Genomic DNA, 14,261 nt, shown 5'->3' on the forward strand with positions numbered 1-14,261 from the left:
AAGTGTATAAAAGATGTCCTAGATGAATGTCTTGGTTTTTGTGTGTTTATTTGTTTAACGCCACTCTCAGCAATATTCCAACTATGTGACAGCGGCCTTTAAATAATCCAGGCAATCCAGTGATCAATATTATGAGCACCGATCAACGCCGTCGGGGTACAAACACGCAACTAAGTCACCCAGACTTACCACCGATCCATTTGGGCATCTCTTACTACCGGCATAGGATGCTTGGGACCTAGTTTAATACGTAATCCCCATGGAGAGGTGAGGTGAGGTGAAATTGGGTTTAAGGTCTCGTCCAAGATTATTGCACTTATATAGCGAATTGCATGCACGTGTGTCTGTGTGGCTGCTTGTACTAGTTCGGACTAATGCCGATTTTTTGTGCTAGCTTACTGAGCTACCACACCGCAGTTTGATATGAATACCCAAGTCAGACACAGTATACTGACTCTGAGCCGACCAGTCCTTGTATTAGCCCTGTATTGGCGAGCGCCAGACAGGGTAACAACAAGTACCATCTTTTCACGTCTTTTGGTATGACGGAGGCTGTTAATTCCCACGCGAGGTATCATATCATATTATAGAGTGTTTGACGGAATGTTGTTTTACGACGCAATTCGAGTCCCTCAGACAGACCAGTGGTTGATAGAATGAGCAATGGGGCACGATGACGCCCACATTGTGACCTGATTTCCGATTAGCCGGTTTTGTTACAGCATGGGGTACATGAAGCCTATTCTGCCCCGGAATCTCGATGTGGACAGAGCGGAGAAGCGTTCCAATCATATTGAGGCGGTCGGGTAGCCTAGTGGTTAAAGCGTTCGCTCGTCACGCCGAAGACCCGGGTTCGATTCCCGACATGGGTAAATTGTGTGAAGCCCATTTTTGGTGTCCCCCGCCGTGATATTGCTGGAATATTGCTAAAAGCGGCGTAAAACCATACTCACTCACTCCAATCATATTTGGTTCTAGTCGTCCTGAAAGAATTATATATAACTGTTAGTGAGACCTTCTCTTGGCAGTACTTCTAAGCTAGCTGCCTGCGACACGCTCAGCCTCAGGATGTTGTTGGCGGCGATGCAGGTGTATGTGCCGGAGTCTGCAGGTACAGCGCCGTCAACCCGCAGCATACTGTAGCCATCCTTCACCTTCATTTTGAAGCGGAAGTTGTCATAGTTGATACGATTGCCTCCCTTTGTCCAGTACAGGAGAGGAATTGGCTTCCCGGATGCTCTACAGTGGAAAATGGCACTGCTTCCATTGGAGATGGTGAGAGGCTGAGGAGAAATGACAATCTCGGGCTGACCTGAAGGAAGGAAGGGGCATTTTCCACATTCTGATATGATTAAACGTTTAATATAGATACATCTTTTCTCCTCTGCACTCATTTCTGACATATATCAGGAAAAGTCGTCTGCTCCATAATCAAGGGAGATAACTCTAATTTGCAACTTCTAAAATTGAAGGAGAGTTGCTTCCCTTTGCCCATACCTCAATTTTAAACACTTGTCACCAGACTATACATCATTCATATGCAGCCTATATCCATCTTCCAGAGACAAGGAGGTTAACTGACTGTAAGAGTCCAGTTCCACCCTTGCCGAACTAGGTTGGAATTCTTGAGTTACATTTAGGCTTGACTTACTAATCTACGCAAAGCCCTATCAAAATCGCGTGACGAACTAAACATCTTGTTCCTAAACAACATGGGTTTTAACGTGCAGATTTCCGTCGACTGCAGGCTTTGCAAAGCATGTGTTCCCCGAAACTTAGCGTCGACAGATATTTTGCAAATCTTTTCATGTGTTTGATCCAGGCGCGCAAGTGATTTGATGCACTTCGCGTAGTGGGATCCGTTTTATTACAATATGGATCTTAATTAGCGATCATATCGTCTTGACTGGGCGCCGCAATTTTGTTTGAAGAAAATGCAAGCGATAATAGCGAGGGTCATCGAAGGGACGTAACTCGTAATTGCCACTGGTGGCACTACGATCGAGCCGGGAAATACCAGCCTAGTTCGGCAAGGGTGAAAACTGGACTTTCATAGTCAGTTAACGCCTTAGCCTCGGGAAGATGCCCATATCAGGAATCTTATCCCCATGTATTTTTGAATATATCATCACGAGCCGACAAAAGTAGTACCACTACTTTATTCGGAAGTTGATACTTTTGACATGACTGACACAAGAGTTATAATTAATTATCCAGCATCACACTCTATCATTGATTTAACAGACACTATTTAGGCTTGATGGGGAAGATGCTTTCATAGACGATGCTGACACGTGAGGACGTTTTAACGTTGTTGTGCTGTGACGTTCAAGCAATGGAACTTTGGCATTGCACGCAATTAAAGATCCTCCTTCCGAATACTATTTTGAAGGATACCTCGCCACACTGTTAGTAAAAAACGGATTTGTTTTAAATTTCTGAAAGAGAGTCTCTCTTCATTGTAATTTGAATACCTACCCTAACGCCTACTATGTCAATCGATGATCAGGAAAGATAACTTCACCATAGATATCACCTGATCTCAATTTTCGATATCTCCAATGGGTGTGCACTGGATGATGAATGTTTGTTTGTTTGTTGTTTGACGCCGCACTCAGCAATATTCCAGCTACTTGACGGTGGTCTGTAAATAATCGAGTCTGGACCAGACAATCCAGTGATTGACAGCATGAGCATCGGATTATTGGTGCATCTCACGGTTTGTGTAATGCTTACGAATATGCTGCTGGGAAATGGTGTAGGCTCTCACCGACTGCTGGTATAAAGGCTGGCTCACTGGGGGGCCCCGACCCGGCCTGACCTTCAGCCTGAACCATGACCTTGTACCGATAGCCCCCTTGTAACCATGGCATCAGGTCTTTCCTGTCGGAGGCATCATGGGACACTGAATGTTTCGGGGCATCGATGACCCTGTCGGACGCGTCTACGGGGGAGTAGTTGACGGTGAAGCCCGTGACTCCGGGATAGCTGCCCTGCTCCTCCTCCGCTGCTCGCCATCGGATGAAGCCCGCTCCCCCATCCAGCCTCTGTGACGTGAAGATGACAGGCTGCGGCAGGGCTGAGATATCACGATATGTTATTACGATATCAAGATAACACGTTACGACATCCCGATCCCAAATTAAGATATCAATATCACACATTAAAATATCACGATCCCATATTGATATAACAAGATCACACATTACGACATCATGTTCACACATTAAGATATCAAGTTCACAAATTATGAAATCACGATCACACATTATGAAATCACGATCACACCTTAAATATCACGATCCAAATAAAGATATTAAGTTCACACATAATGAAATAACGATCACACCTTAAGATATTAAGTTCACACATTATGAAATCACGATCACACATTATAAAATCACGATCACACATTATCATAGCACGATCACAAATTTTGATGTTTATGTCCCATATAAAGATTTCACGATCACACATTAAGATATCATGATCACATATTAAGATATCACGATCAAACTATAATTATAAGTCACAGTAAATGGATTTAGCTGATCTCTTTAGGCATATTTTTAATTATCTGATGTACTGGTGATCTGGTGATTTATGCTCAGGGAATGTTGTGTAACCTTAAAGACCGAAAAGACATAACCATATAAATGGTAAACATTTATTAATAATATAATAATATAATTGTTGGGTAGTTTAAACAAAGAAAAGGCGAGACAAAAGAAAGACGTAAAAACTGTATATTCAACTCAAGACAAATGGCTTCTTCCGTTTGAACCTACTTTGAATTATTTTCGCCAGAAAGAAAAGAAGACTTTATTTTTGTTCAATATTTGTGAAACTTAAGGTCGCCGGATCTGTAAACCAAGTAATTTAAATTAAATCGGCCTACTTAAGACGTTGAAGTTGTATTTAAAATAATTTTCAGCAGTATTCCAGCAATATCACTGAGGGTGCTGTTTTTGGGTGTTGTTTAACGCCGTCCGCAGCAATTCTCCAGCTATATGACGATCGGTAAATAATCGAGTCTGAACTAGACAATCCAGAGATTGACACCATGAGCATCGATCTAACGACAAGCAACAAATGCTGTTCTACATAAGGACTTTGAAATGTTATGATGGCTTCAGTTGTATTTATTTTTACCCGGAAGGTCAACGATGACTTCATAGTTCTGTGTGATGGTATCTTCTCCACTCGAGGCCAGACATTGGTAACTTCCGGACGTGTGGACATTGGTCAAGGCCAGAACATATCGACCCTGGCGTTCTGTTGTTGTCGTCTGCTCGTTCACCAGAATCCACTTGACAAACGGCACGGGATCTCCGCTTGCCTCGCACGTGAGGTTCACAGCGCCACCATACGGTACACGCAGAACTAACTCAGCGGCCTTGAAAGATGCCGGCTCGATTATCGAACGATCTGTTCGGACAAAAAAGAAACTCATCATGACAACACAAAACAATGACACGTACCATAACGTCTATTGTCATCCCAAACTGACTCCCAGGGGATATATCGCTTGGGTGAGATCAATTGTTACCATAACGTTACAATCAAATGACATCAGTAATGGCTCTGCTACTGAAGCTGTTAGCAGTACTTTTTACACTTTTAAGCCTTATCACTGTCTACAAACTGAAAATGCACGAATGATGTTGGATGATAAATATCTCGTGTTGATATATATTTGATATCAAAAGACACTCGGGTGAGATTCTCTATTTATTGTGACAATATCCCAAAGGACATGTCAAGAGAGTCAGATATTGAGTTTTAGAGCGTTACGTCATGCACATAACTGACCTGTATCAACACAACCTTACCTATTACCTGGAGATTTGCTTCCATGGAGTACACAGAACCCATGTTATTGGCTGCCTCACAGATGTAATCTCCGCTGTCGTTTTTCGTCAGTCTGTATATGGTCAAATATCCTGGAACACGACGCCAATGCAAGTCAATCGGTACTATATACAATGTACATTCTTGGTTAATTTGGAATTTACTTATCTTGCAAGGGACTGTGTTGTGTGGAGATGCACCGCTAAGGTGTGATAGATTCCTTCCTAGACGGTAGTGGGTTCAAATCCTGGAGTCGCCCTCATCTGTGGTTTGTCTGCACCATGTCCGTGCTTGTGGGTTTGCCACAGTGGTAAACGTTAACTGCATCTCGGACTGTGATGTTTTTGAGATATACTCTTCAAAGCTGCGTTAACGCTCGCTCCGTCCCTCCCTCCCTCCCTCACTCCCTCACTCACTCACTCACCCACCCACTCACCCACCCACCCACTCACTCACACACTCACTCACCTGATGAGTCAACGACGTATCGAGGCATTTCGGTGACTGGGAATCCATCTCTGTACCACATGTATCGCATCTTACCGCGACCTTGACCTCTGCAGTTGAAGGTCATGTTCTCTCCTTCCTCAAATTCTGATGACTCAGGTTGCAATGTTAACTGCGGGTATCCTTTCCTTTTACCTGAACGAAAAAAAATAAGACAAAATTAGAGGGTCCGAAGAGGTTATGACGTAGTGCTAAACTTATTATGTTAATTCAGTTAGTCCTGGGAATACATCTATAGACATTTACTTCTTTCAGTGGCATTTAGAAGTTGGAGTGATGAAGTAAGACGAGTTCTATGGATGAACAACTTCTTTATTACAATTAGTTTTGTAATAAAGAAGTTGTTCATCCATAGAACTCGTCTTACGACATTTACTTGACGCGAACCGTGCACCCATTACGCATACAAACTGAAAACTAACTATATCCACGTATGTATGATTTCAAATTAATGTTTCTATTTCATAATTTGGTACCAATTAAAACTAATGTCCCTACGTTATCATTTAAAAAAATACAATGCACAACCAAAAGCTTAGCGACCTTCTCACACCCGCACAAGGTCCGTTTCAGTTGTGATACTCCAAATCTGAAAAACTACCTCTGAGTTTGCACAATCTTAGTGGCGCAACTTGCAGTAAAGTGCTTTATCCAGAGTGCTACAAATTTTGTAGCTTTGGACATCCATATTTTAACATTGGATCTAAAACAGAAGGCTTTAATTCCCCTAGACCCCAAACTAAATACCTCAGTTAGATACCCGCATAAAGTGGCATGTACGTCTCGGGTGATCAGAAGTCTGTTCCTAATGGTGTCCCCTTGATACATTCATATCCTTTATACATTTCAGCATGTAAGTGAGTGAGTTTGGTTTTACGCCGCTTTTAGCAATATTCCAGCAATATCACGGCGGGGGACACCAGAAATGGGCTTCACACATTGTACCCATGTCGGGAATCGAACCCGGGTCTTCGGCGTGACGAGCAGACGCTTTAACCACTTGGCTACCCGACCGCCCCAACGACTTATAATGTTCCCATGGGGGCGCAGGTATCCCTGCTGTAACCCAAAAGAGCATGAGTTACTGACAGACTATGCATTATAGTGTGTGTGAGTATGGTATTACGCCGCTGAAGCAATATTCCAGCAATATCACGGCGGGGGACACCAGAAATGGGCTTCACACATTGTACCCATGTCGGGAATCGAACCCGGGTCTTCGGCGTGACGAGCGAACGCTTTAACCACTAGGCTACCCGACCGCCCCTTCAGCATGTAAGTGTTGTATTACCTATTGGTGTAAGATTATAGCTATGCCTAGTAGTCGTTACCCAAAAAAGAGCTATAATCTGTTGTTTAGAAGCTGTAAATGGCAAGATTAATTGGGTATCCAAGGTTAAGAAATACCTTATGTAAATATGGTTACGGCTAAGTTTGGGAAAACCAATCAGTCCCTCATCCAAATCTATTTGTATTTGAATTTGTGTTTGTTTGTTTGTTTGTTGTTTAACGCCGCACTCAGCAATATTCCAGCTATATGACGGCGGTCTGTAAATAATCGAGTCTGGACCAGACAATCCAGTGATTAACATCATGAACATCGATCCACGCAATTGGGATACGATGACATGCTTCAACCACGTCAGCGAGTCTGACCACCCGATCCCGTTAGTCACCTCTTTCGACAAGCATAGTCGCTTTTACGGCAAGCATTGGTTGCTGAAGACCTATTCTACCTCGGATCTTCACAAGAATGGCATTCGGATATTGCTAGTAACATCCATTCCTATTCATTATTTTTATTACTTTTTGTGTTGAACCGTATCTTCTAAATATCAATATTGATAAATGTCGGACTGCACTCTCCCGCACTCGTTGTAGTTCTCATACACTAGAACTCTATATTAAAGTGGGTAGATATCCCAACGTCCCAAGAGACCAAATACTTTGTAACATCTGTAACATTGGTCTTATCGAAAACGAATACCATGTTCCTTTAATTTGTAAAACATACAATAATCTTAGACATAAATATTTTTCGGGAAAATATCGTGTCCATCCTACATTACATAAATTTAACATATTGTTAACATTTAACATATGTCATGCTGAAACCTTGAAAAACCTCTCATTATATATATTCCATGCCATGAATATTAGAAGCTCGTTAATGTCCATTGTGGACCTGACTATCTAAATGTACAACAGGTCGATGGCCTACGGTGCGACACGAATAAAGAATAAGGATGTACTTACCTACTACTTTGAGAACAGCCCTTGCCTTAATGGATCTGCCGACTTTGTTGTTGACGAGACAGACATAGGGGCCTTTATCCTCCGGCAGGACATGGTGTATCCGCAGCGTGGATGCCCCAGGAGACTCCGCCACCGAGAAACGCTTCTTGTCGAAGTTGACCGTGCGGCCCGATCTGCGCCACGTGATCGTCGGGACGGGGTCAGCGATGGCCGCACATGTGATCATCACCATACTCCCCGCAACTACCTTCTTGGTGCCTGGTTTAGCTTTCATCTGAGGGTTAACTTTAATCAAAAAACAAAATATGTCTGAAACATCAACGGTATGAGATGAAACTAGTATATTATCAATCTCATCGAAATCAGATCTTAGTTCTCGCTACCGCTGAACAAAGATCTGAGGACATCCCATTGCGGGTCATGTCAGGACGACCTTTCATCTGACCAATCAGAGCATCGCTTATCAGATCATGAAAGTGACAGTTGGAAGGTGATTTTTGATCGTGCAACACACTGGATATTCCGAACTACAGTTGTGGGCTTTATGTCTGCATTCATACAATCTAAACCATCTATTGGCCATCCCAGAATGTTCTTTTGTTCAAATTTTAATTTTTTGATCGAGTATGTGTCAAAATATGTTTCGAAGCGTTGTCGCCAGTTTGAAACTCGTGCCGTAAAGCTCGATTAAGCTGCCTTCTGATTGGCTATAGTCGATCGACTTCTTGTTAGTCATTCCATTGGTCGGTCAAAGTTCGCGAAAGGTCGGTCTGACGCGGCCCGTAATGGGATGTCCTCATATCTTTGTTTAGCGATAGCGAGAACTAAGATCTGATTTTAATGAAATTGGTATATTATGCATTTACCATAATATTCATTCTTAGTGTGATGAGCAAAACCAGGCTACCCTACGAGTATGTTTCTTACTGAAATATTAAGACTGTTTTGTTTGTTTGTTTTGTTTGTTTTTGTTGTTTCATGTTTAACGCCGAACTCAGCAATGTTCCAGCTATATGTCTGGACCAGGCAATCCAGTGATTGATATCATGAGCATCGATCTCCACAATTGGGATACGATGACATGCATCAACCAAGTCAGCAAGCTTGATGACCGATCCCGTTAGTCGCCTCTTACGACAAGAATGGGTTGCTGAAGGCCAAGTCTAACTCGGAGCTTCACGGATGGAGACAAGCATGTTTTTTTTCATGGCCAAGTCTAACCCTGATATTCATGGAAAAGATGCGCGGCGATTACGTTGCCTGATACAACAATAACTATGCACTTACCTGGCAGTTTCTCCCCGATGAAAGTAGGTAAGCTGAAGTCTCCCACACCATAACGGGTCCGATATCGTACCTGCACCTTGTAACGCGCCCCATTCTCAAAGTCCAGCACCACTTCTGGTTTTCCAAATACTGATTTGCGAGCCACAGGTTCCACAGCTACGTTGTCGCTGTCGACTTGGACGTAAGACACGACGTAACCAAGCACATCCTTGTTATCTGCCGCTGACCAGTTGACCTTGACGCCGCCTCTCACCTTGATGACCGTCACATTGGACGGCTTGCGAGAACTTGCTAAAATAAATCAGCCATTTTTATATTGTTTAGGCTCTAAAGCGTAATGAAAGAGATGATTTGAAGTTTAAACTTAATTTGAAAATTAATGCAGATGCATACTATTATTATATCAAAATGTTCGTCTAAATAACAACTGCACTTCAATTAAGGACACTGTTTCAATACAGTCGCCAGCTTAAGGGTTAAAATTAGCGTTACCATAAGGAGGAGTCTTGACATGCGTGACAGCCGTGACCTTCTCATTTCCCAATTGACCTTGCGCCCGGAAGTAATAGAGCTCCCCAGGGTCAAGGTCCATGACCCGGAAGCCTCTGATCCCAGGGAAGACGCTGAGCAGTAGCCATGGGTCGCTCTGGCTGGTTGTGAAGGACAACCGGAAGTCCTGGAGCTCCTGGTCCCCTAGGGTGTCCCATGAGACGTACACCTCGCTCCCGGAGATGGCGTCGGCGCTGATACTGAGCTGACCTGAACACAGAATGAGTGAGGCAAATCTTAGCAGCTTTGAACAGTAGTAGGGGCGGTCGGGTAGCCTGGTGGTTAAAGCGTTCGCTCATCACGCCGAAGACCCGGGTTCGATTCCCGACATGGGTATTATGTGTGAAGCCCATTTCCGGTGTCCCCTGTCGTGATATTTCTGGAATATTGCTAAAAGCGGCGTAAAACCATACTGACTCAATTGAAAAGTATTAAACCAACGGTCGTGTTATTGAGGCATAAACTTATTTGATTTATCTTCCTGAGTTATTTTAGGCTTGGAATGTGATTTCACGCTATCGTAAGAAATACCATCTCTATTTATCTAATGAATGAGAAGACGTGCTGCTCCACTGTAGCGTTTTTTTAATCTTTAAGATAGATATGTTTTTTGTTTATAGAATGAATATACTCTTTTTTAGATGTTTCGAATGAAAATTATGTGTTTCTAAGTGCCATGGTTGCGGAATTGAAGGTACAATATAAGAAATTAATGGTATTCTTCATGGAATATTGCACTGTCAGAAATGAGTGTGGACGTTGAATCGTGGGCTCTGTAGCTCCAGGTGTCTTCTTAAGTATGGAGGGCGGTTTGGTAGCCTAGTGGTTAAAGCATTCGCTCGTCACGCCGAAGATCCGGGTTCGATTCCCGACATGGGTACAATGTGTGAAGCCCATTTCTGGTGTCCCCTGTCGTGATATTGCTGGAATATTGCTAAAATCGGCGTAAAACCAAACTCACTCTTAAGTATGTAGAGGTACGTTATAAATTACACATTGTTCTATAAGTTACGAACACAATGATTTGTGAATGCTTTGTCGTGTAGAATGGTTGGTTATGACTACATTACAACATATGACATACAATTAATATAAAAACATTCACAAATCTTTGAGCAAATCCGCATACTTGGTGCATATCAATATCAGAATGATACAAGCATTGGCAGCATGTGCAAGGGGAAACGTTTCTAAAACAGATGCAGTGGCTATGCCATTGATGCACACATGTAGTCACAGTCTTAGCTTCCATAACCTGGTGGTTTCAGAGAAAAGACGTCAACAATATAATAAACCTAGATCAGCTGGGGGTAAATTGAGGAGAATGTTTAAAACCACGCCAAAACCACAACATAGGATCATCTTGCAAACGCCCTGACCAGTTATCTTTCACAACGGCACAGGGATAATGCTTGCCAGAAATGATATTATCAGTACCATTCAATATTCCAAATTAAACCCTAGTGAACAATGTTAAAATCAAATACACACAAAACATATTGTAGCGGTCATAAAATGTCCGAGTCCCGTGATGGGGTTCGACCCGAGGACCTTCTGATGACAGGTCGGACGCCTTGTCCACATGACCAAAGAGGTTAGACCCGTCCGCAAGCTGACAAAGTAGGGATGTCATCTGTGGGATGACTCCACGCCCTGCTACAATATTACCTACATATACATCTAATTCAGTTATGTAAAACACTTAAGTTAAGTCTTATTGGCTATATACAGGTCAAACTACGCCCAAATGTTACTCGTCTAATTACGAATACCACGTGTTTGCTGAATGTCAGTTAAAATAAAACACGCAGACTGGCTGAAGAACAAATAACGCCTCTTCAACATGGCTGACAAAAACGTGGCTTGACATTTCAGAAGAGATTATAGAAGATATAAAAGATAGAACACACAACAATTTGAACGTTAGTTCGGGAGGGCTTTACAACATTACAACATCTTTACAACATCATTTTATTGACTACACATCTGCAAAAAATCGAAACATGTACATGCATATTTTAAATAAAAGAAGACTCCGCGAGATGAGCTATATTCTTGTTACACTGTGAGAAGAACTGGTTACTAATGACTGACATGTCAAATGCTCGTCTAGTCGGAACTCAGAGCAAATGATTGCACCTACTGCCACGTGTTGTCCGGAGCCAATAATTGAAATCTATAGCTATTATACATAATTATCTGCATCAGGCAAACCGGAAACACGACAGTTGACAACCCGGAAGTGACGTTTGACAGCTATATCCCGCGACGCCATCTTGGCGTATTTGAGGTTCAGAGGAAGATTAACGTTCTTGGCAGAAAATCAATACATACAATATCGCTGAAAAGACAATAAACAAACAGTGATACTTTTTTTCTATTTCCTGCCAGGAATTAATATGATAGGTTGTAAACTAATCGTAATTGCTTCAAATGGTGTCGATTTCGTGACATTCTCACAAGCCACAATTTAACCACATCCGACAAAGTTAAACAAGTCTGTCTTCTGAAAGGTTATAACGCAATATATACTATAAACGTTAACATTTTGGCTCTTGGTTGTTTGCATGAAACTAAAAGTGGATTTGTGATTCATAAAGAATATAATCCTCGAAATGTCCAGTATTGTCATGCAGCCTTGGTCTTACCTTGACAGGATCCTACTGACCAGCTCACAGCAATAAATGTCAGACAAACTGCCCACTGCATAATGAAAGTGAATCCTCTGGTGTGATTGAAAGATTTTACACTAAAACATTCAATCCTCGTCAGTTAGAACCCGACATTCTTGCAAAATATTCCGTCGGTATTGTGCATTGATGAACCCAACTTGACGGATTTGTCATGAGCAAAATCCCATCACCGCCAGGCGCTCAGGGAAATAGAACTGACCAGTGTTAAACACTAATGCAAAGACATATACATCCCAGGCTTGCAATGTCAGGGTCAACTCTGTCTCTCTGAGGGCAACCGCCAAGAGGTCTGTCTCGAGATTTCCTGTGCGTTCTCTTGGTAACACGAGCATCGCTACTTGAACTTGGAGAGTTTCACGGGGAAACGTGACCCTTCCGTCCGGCGCAGCTCCCGACTTAGAGTTAGTCGTGTTAAAAGTATGCCATTTTCTTAAATGTTTTCATGATCGTGTACCTACAGGCAGAAATATATATGGATCAGAAATATTTGGCTACAGCTGCTTAACCATTACACTATATGTAGTTCCTAACATCGTTCATTGTGGGTCAGTCTAAATGGTTCGGAAGGTCAGGCTTGGGGATTGGGTCAGTCCATGTCATCGTACCCCGACGGCGTAGGTCGTTGTTCATAATATCAATCACTGGATTGTCTCACTTGATTATATACAGGCCCCCGTCACACAACTGGATTATTGCTGAGTGCGACATTAAACAACAAACAGACAAACAAAATATTGTGGGTAACAAATTAAGTTATGATACTTGTACTATTGGAAATCGCGCGAGGCAACACTGTGCCACCACATACAGACATAGCACTAAGTCCGCACAGCGTGTCCCACATAACAAAGCGGTATAGTGAGTGTGTGTCGTGTGCTGTGAGCTCCGTGCAGTGTGTCCCACATAACATAGCGGTATAGTGAGTGTGTGTCATGTGCTGAGAGCTCCGTGCAGTGTGTCTCACATAATATAGCGGTATAGTGAGTGTGTGTCGTGTGCTGAGAGCTCCGTGCAGTGTGTCCCACATAACATAGCGGTATAGTGAGTGTGTGTCATGTGCTGAGAGCTCCGCACAGCGTGTCCCACATAACATAGCGGTATAGTGAGTGTGTGTCATGTGCTGAGAGCTCCGCACAGCGTGTCCCACATAACATAGCGGTAAAGTGAGTGTGTGCCGTGTGCTGAGAGCTTCGTGCAGTGTGTCCCGCATAACATAGCGGTAAAGTGAGTGTGTGTCATGTGCTGAGAGCTTCGTGTAGTGTGTCCCACATAACATAGTGGTGTAATGAGTGTGTGTCATTTGCTGAGAGCTTCGTGTAGTGTGTCCCACATAACATAGCGGTATAGTGAGTGTGTGTCATGTGCTGAGAGCTTCGTGCAGTGTGTCCTACATAACATAGCGGTAAAGTGAGTGTGTGTCGTGTGCTGAGAGCTCCGTGCAGTGTGTCCCACATAACATAGCGGTATAGTGAGTGTGTGTCATGTGCTGAGAGCTCCGTGTAGTGTGTCCAAAACAGCATAGCGGTATAGTGTGTGTATGTCATGTGCTCCGAGCTCCATGAAGTGTCCCACATAACATAGCGGTATAGTGAGTGTGTGTCATGTGCTGAGAGCTCCGTGCAGTGTGTCCCACATAACATAGCGGTATAGTGAGTGTGTGTCATGTGCTGAGAGCTCCGTGCAGTGTGTCTCACATAACATAGCGTTGTAGTGAGTGTGTGTCATGTCCCGAGAGCTCCGCACAGCGTGTCCCACATAACATAGCGGTATAGTGAGTGTGTGTCATGTGCTGAGAGCTCCGTGCAGTGTGTCCAAAACAGCATAGCGGTATAGTGTGTGTATGTCATGTGCTCCGAGCTCCATGAAGTGTCCGACATAACATAGCGGTATAGTGAGTGTGTGTCGTGTGCTGAGAGCTTCGTGTAGTGTGTCCCACATAACATAGCGTTGTAGTGAGTGTGTGTCGTGTCCTGAGAGCTCTGCACAGCGTGTCCCACATAACATAGCGGTATAGTGAGTGTGTGTCATGCACTGAGAGCTCCGACTGATGGAAGTCGGTGTGAGTCACTGGGTGTGGGAAGTCAGTGTGAGTCACTGGGTGTGGGGAAGTCAGTGTGG

General features: G+C 43.2%; 1 protein-coding gene across 1 annotated transcript in view; it reads right to left on the minus strand.

Annotated features, from left to right (window-relative positions):
- LOC139479102 (hemicentin-1-like) overlaps positions 1 to 12,395 on the minus strand; it is a 53,488-nt gene extending 41,093 nt beyond the window's left edge. Inside the window, exons 1-9 of the mRNA XM_071261868.1 lie at positions 12,099 to 12,395; positions 9,394 to 9,660; positions 8,902 to 9,192; positions 7,615 to 7,899; positions 5,320 to 5,493; positions 4,833 to 4,943; positions 4,153 to 4,428; positions 2,771 to 3,079; positions 1,016 to 1,312 (exon numbers count right to left, since the gene is read on the minus strand). Of these exons, the coding sequence (XP_071117969.1) occupies positions 1,016 to 1,312; positions 2,771 to 3,079; positions 4,153 to 4,428; positions 4,833 to 4,943; positions 5,320 to 5,493; positions 7,615 to 7,899; positions 8,902 to 9,192; positions 9,394 to 9,660; positions 12,099 to 12,159 (2,071 nt within the window). The 5' untranslated portion in view covers positions 12,160 to 12,395. The remainder of the gene's footprint in view (positions 1 to 1,015; positions 1,313 to 2,770; positions 3,080 to 4,152; positions 4,429 to 4,832; positions 4,944 to 5,319; positions 5,494 to 7,614; positions 7,900 to 8,901; positions 9,193 to 9,393; positions 9,661 to 12,098) is intronic.
- Positions 12,396 to 14,261: the final 1,866 nt, after the last annotated feature.

This window comes from Haliotis cracherodii, unplaced genomic scaffold, assembly GCF_022045235.1.
Source record: "Haliotis cracherodii isolate W230 unplaced genomic scaffold, xgHalCrac1.p SCAF_4, whole genome shotgun sequence".
Classification (NCBI taxonomy): Eukaryota; Metazoa; Mollusca; class Gastropoda; order Lepetellida; family Haliotidae; genus Haliotis; species Haliotis cracherodii.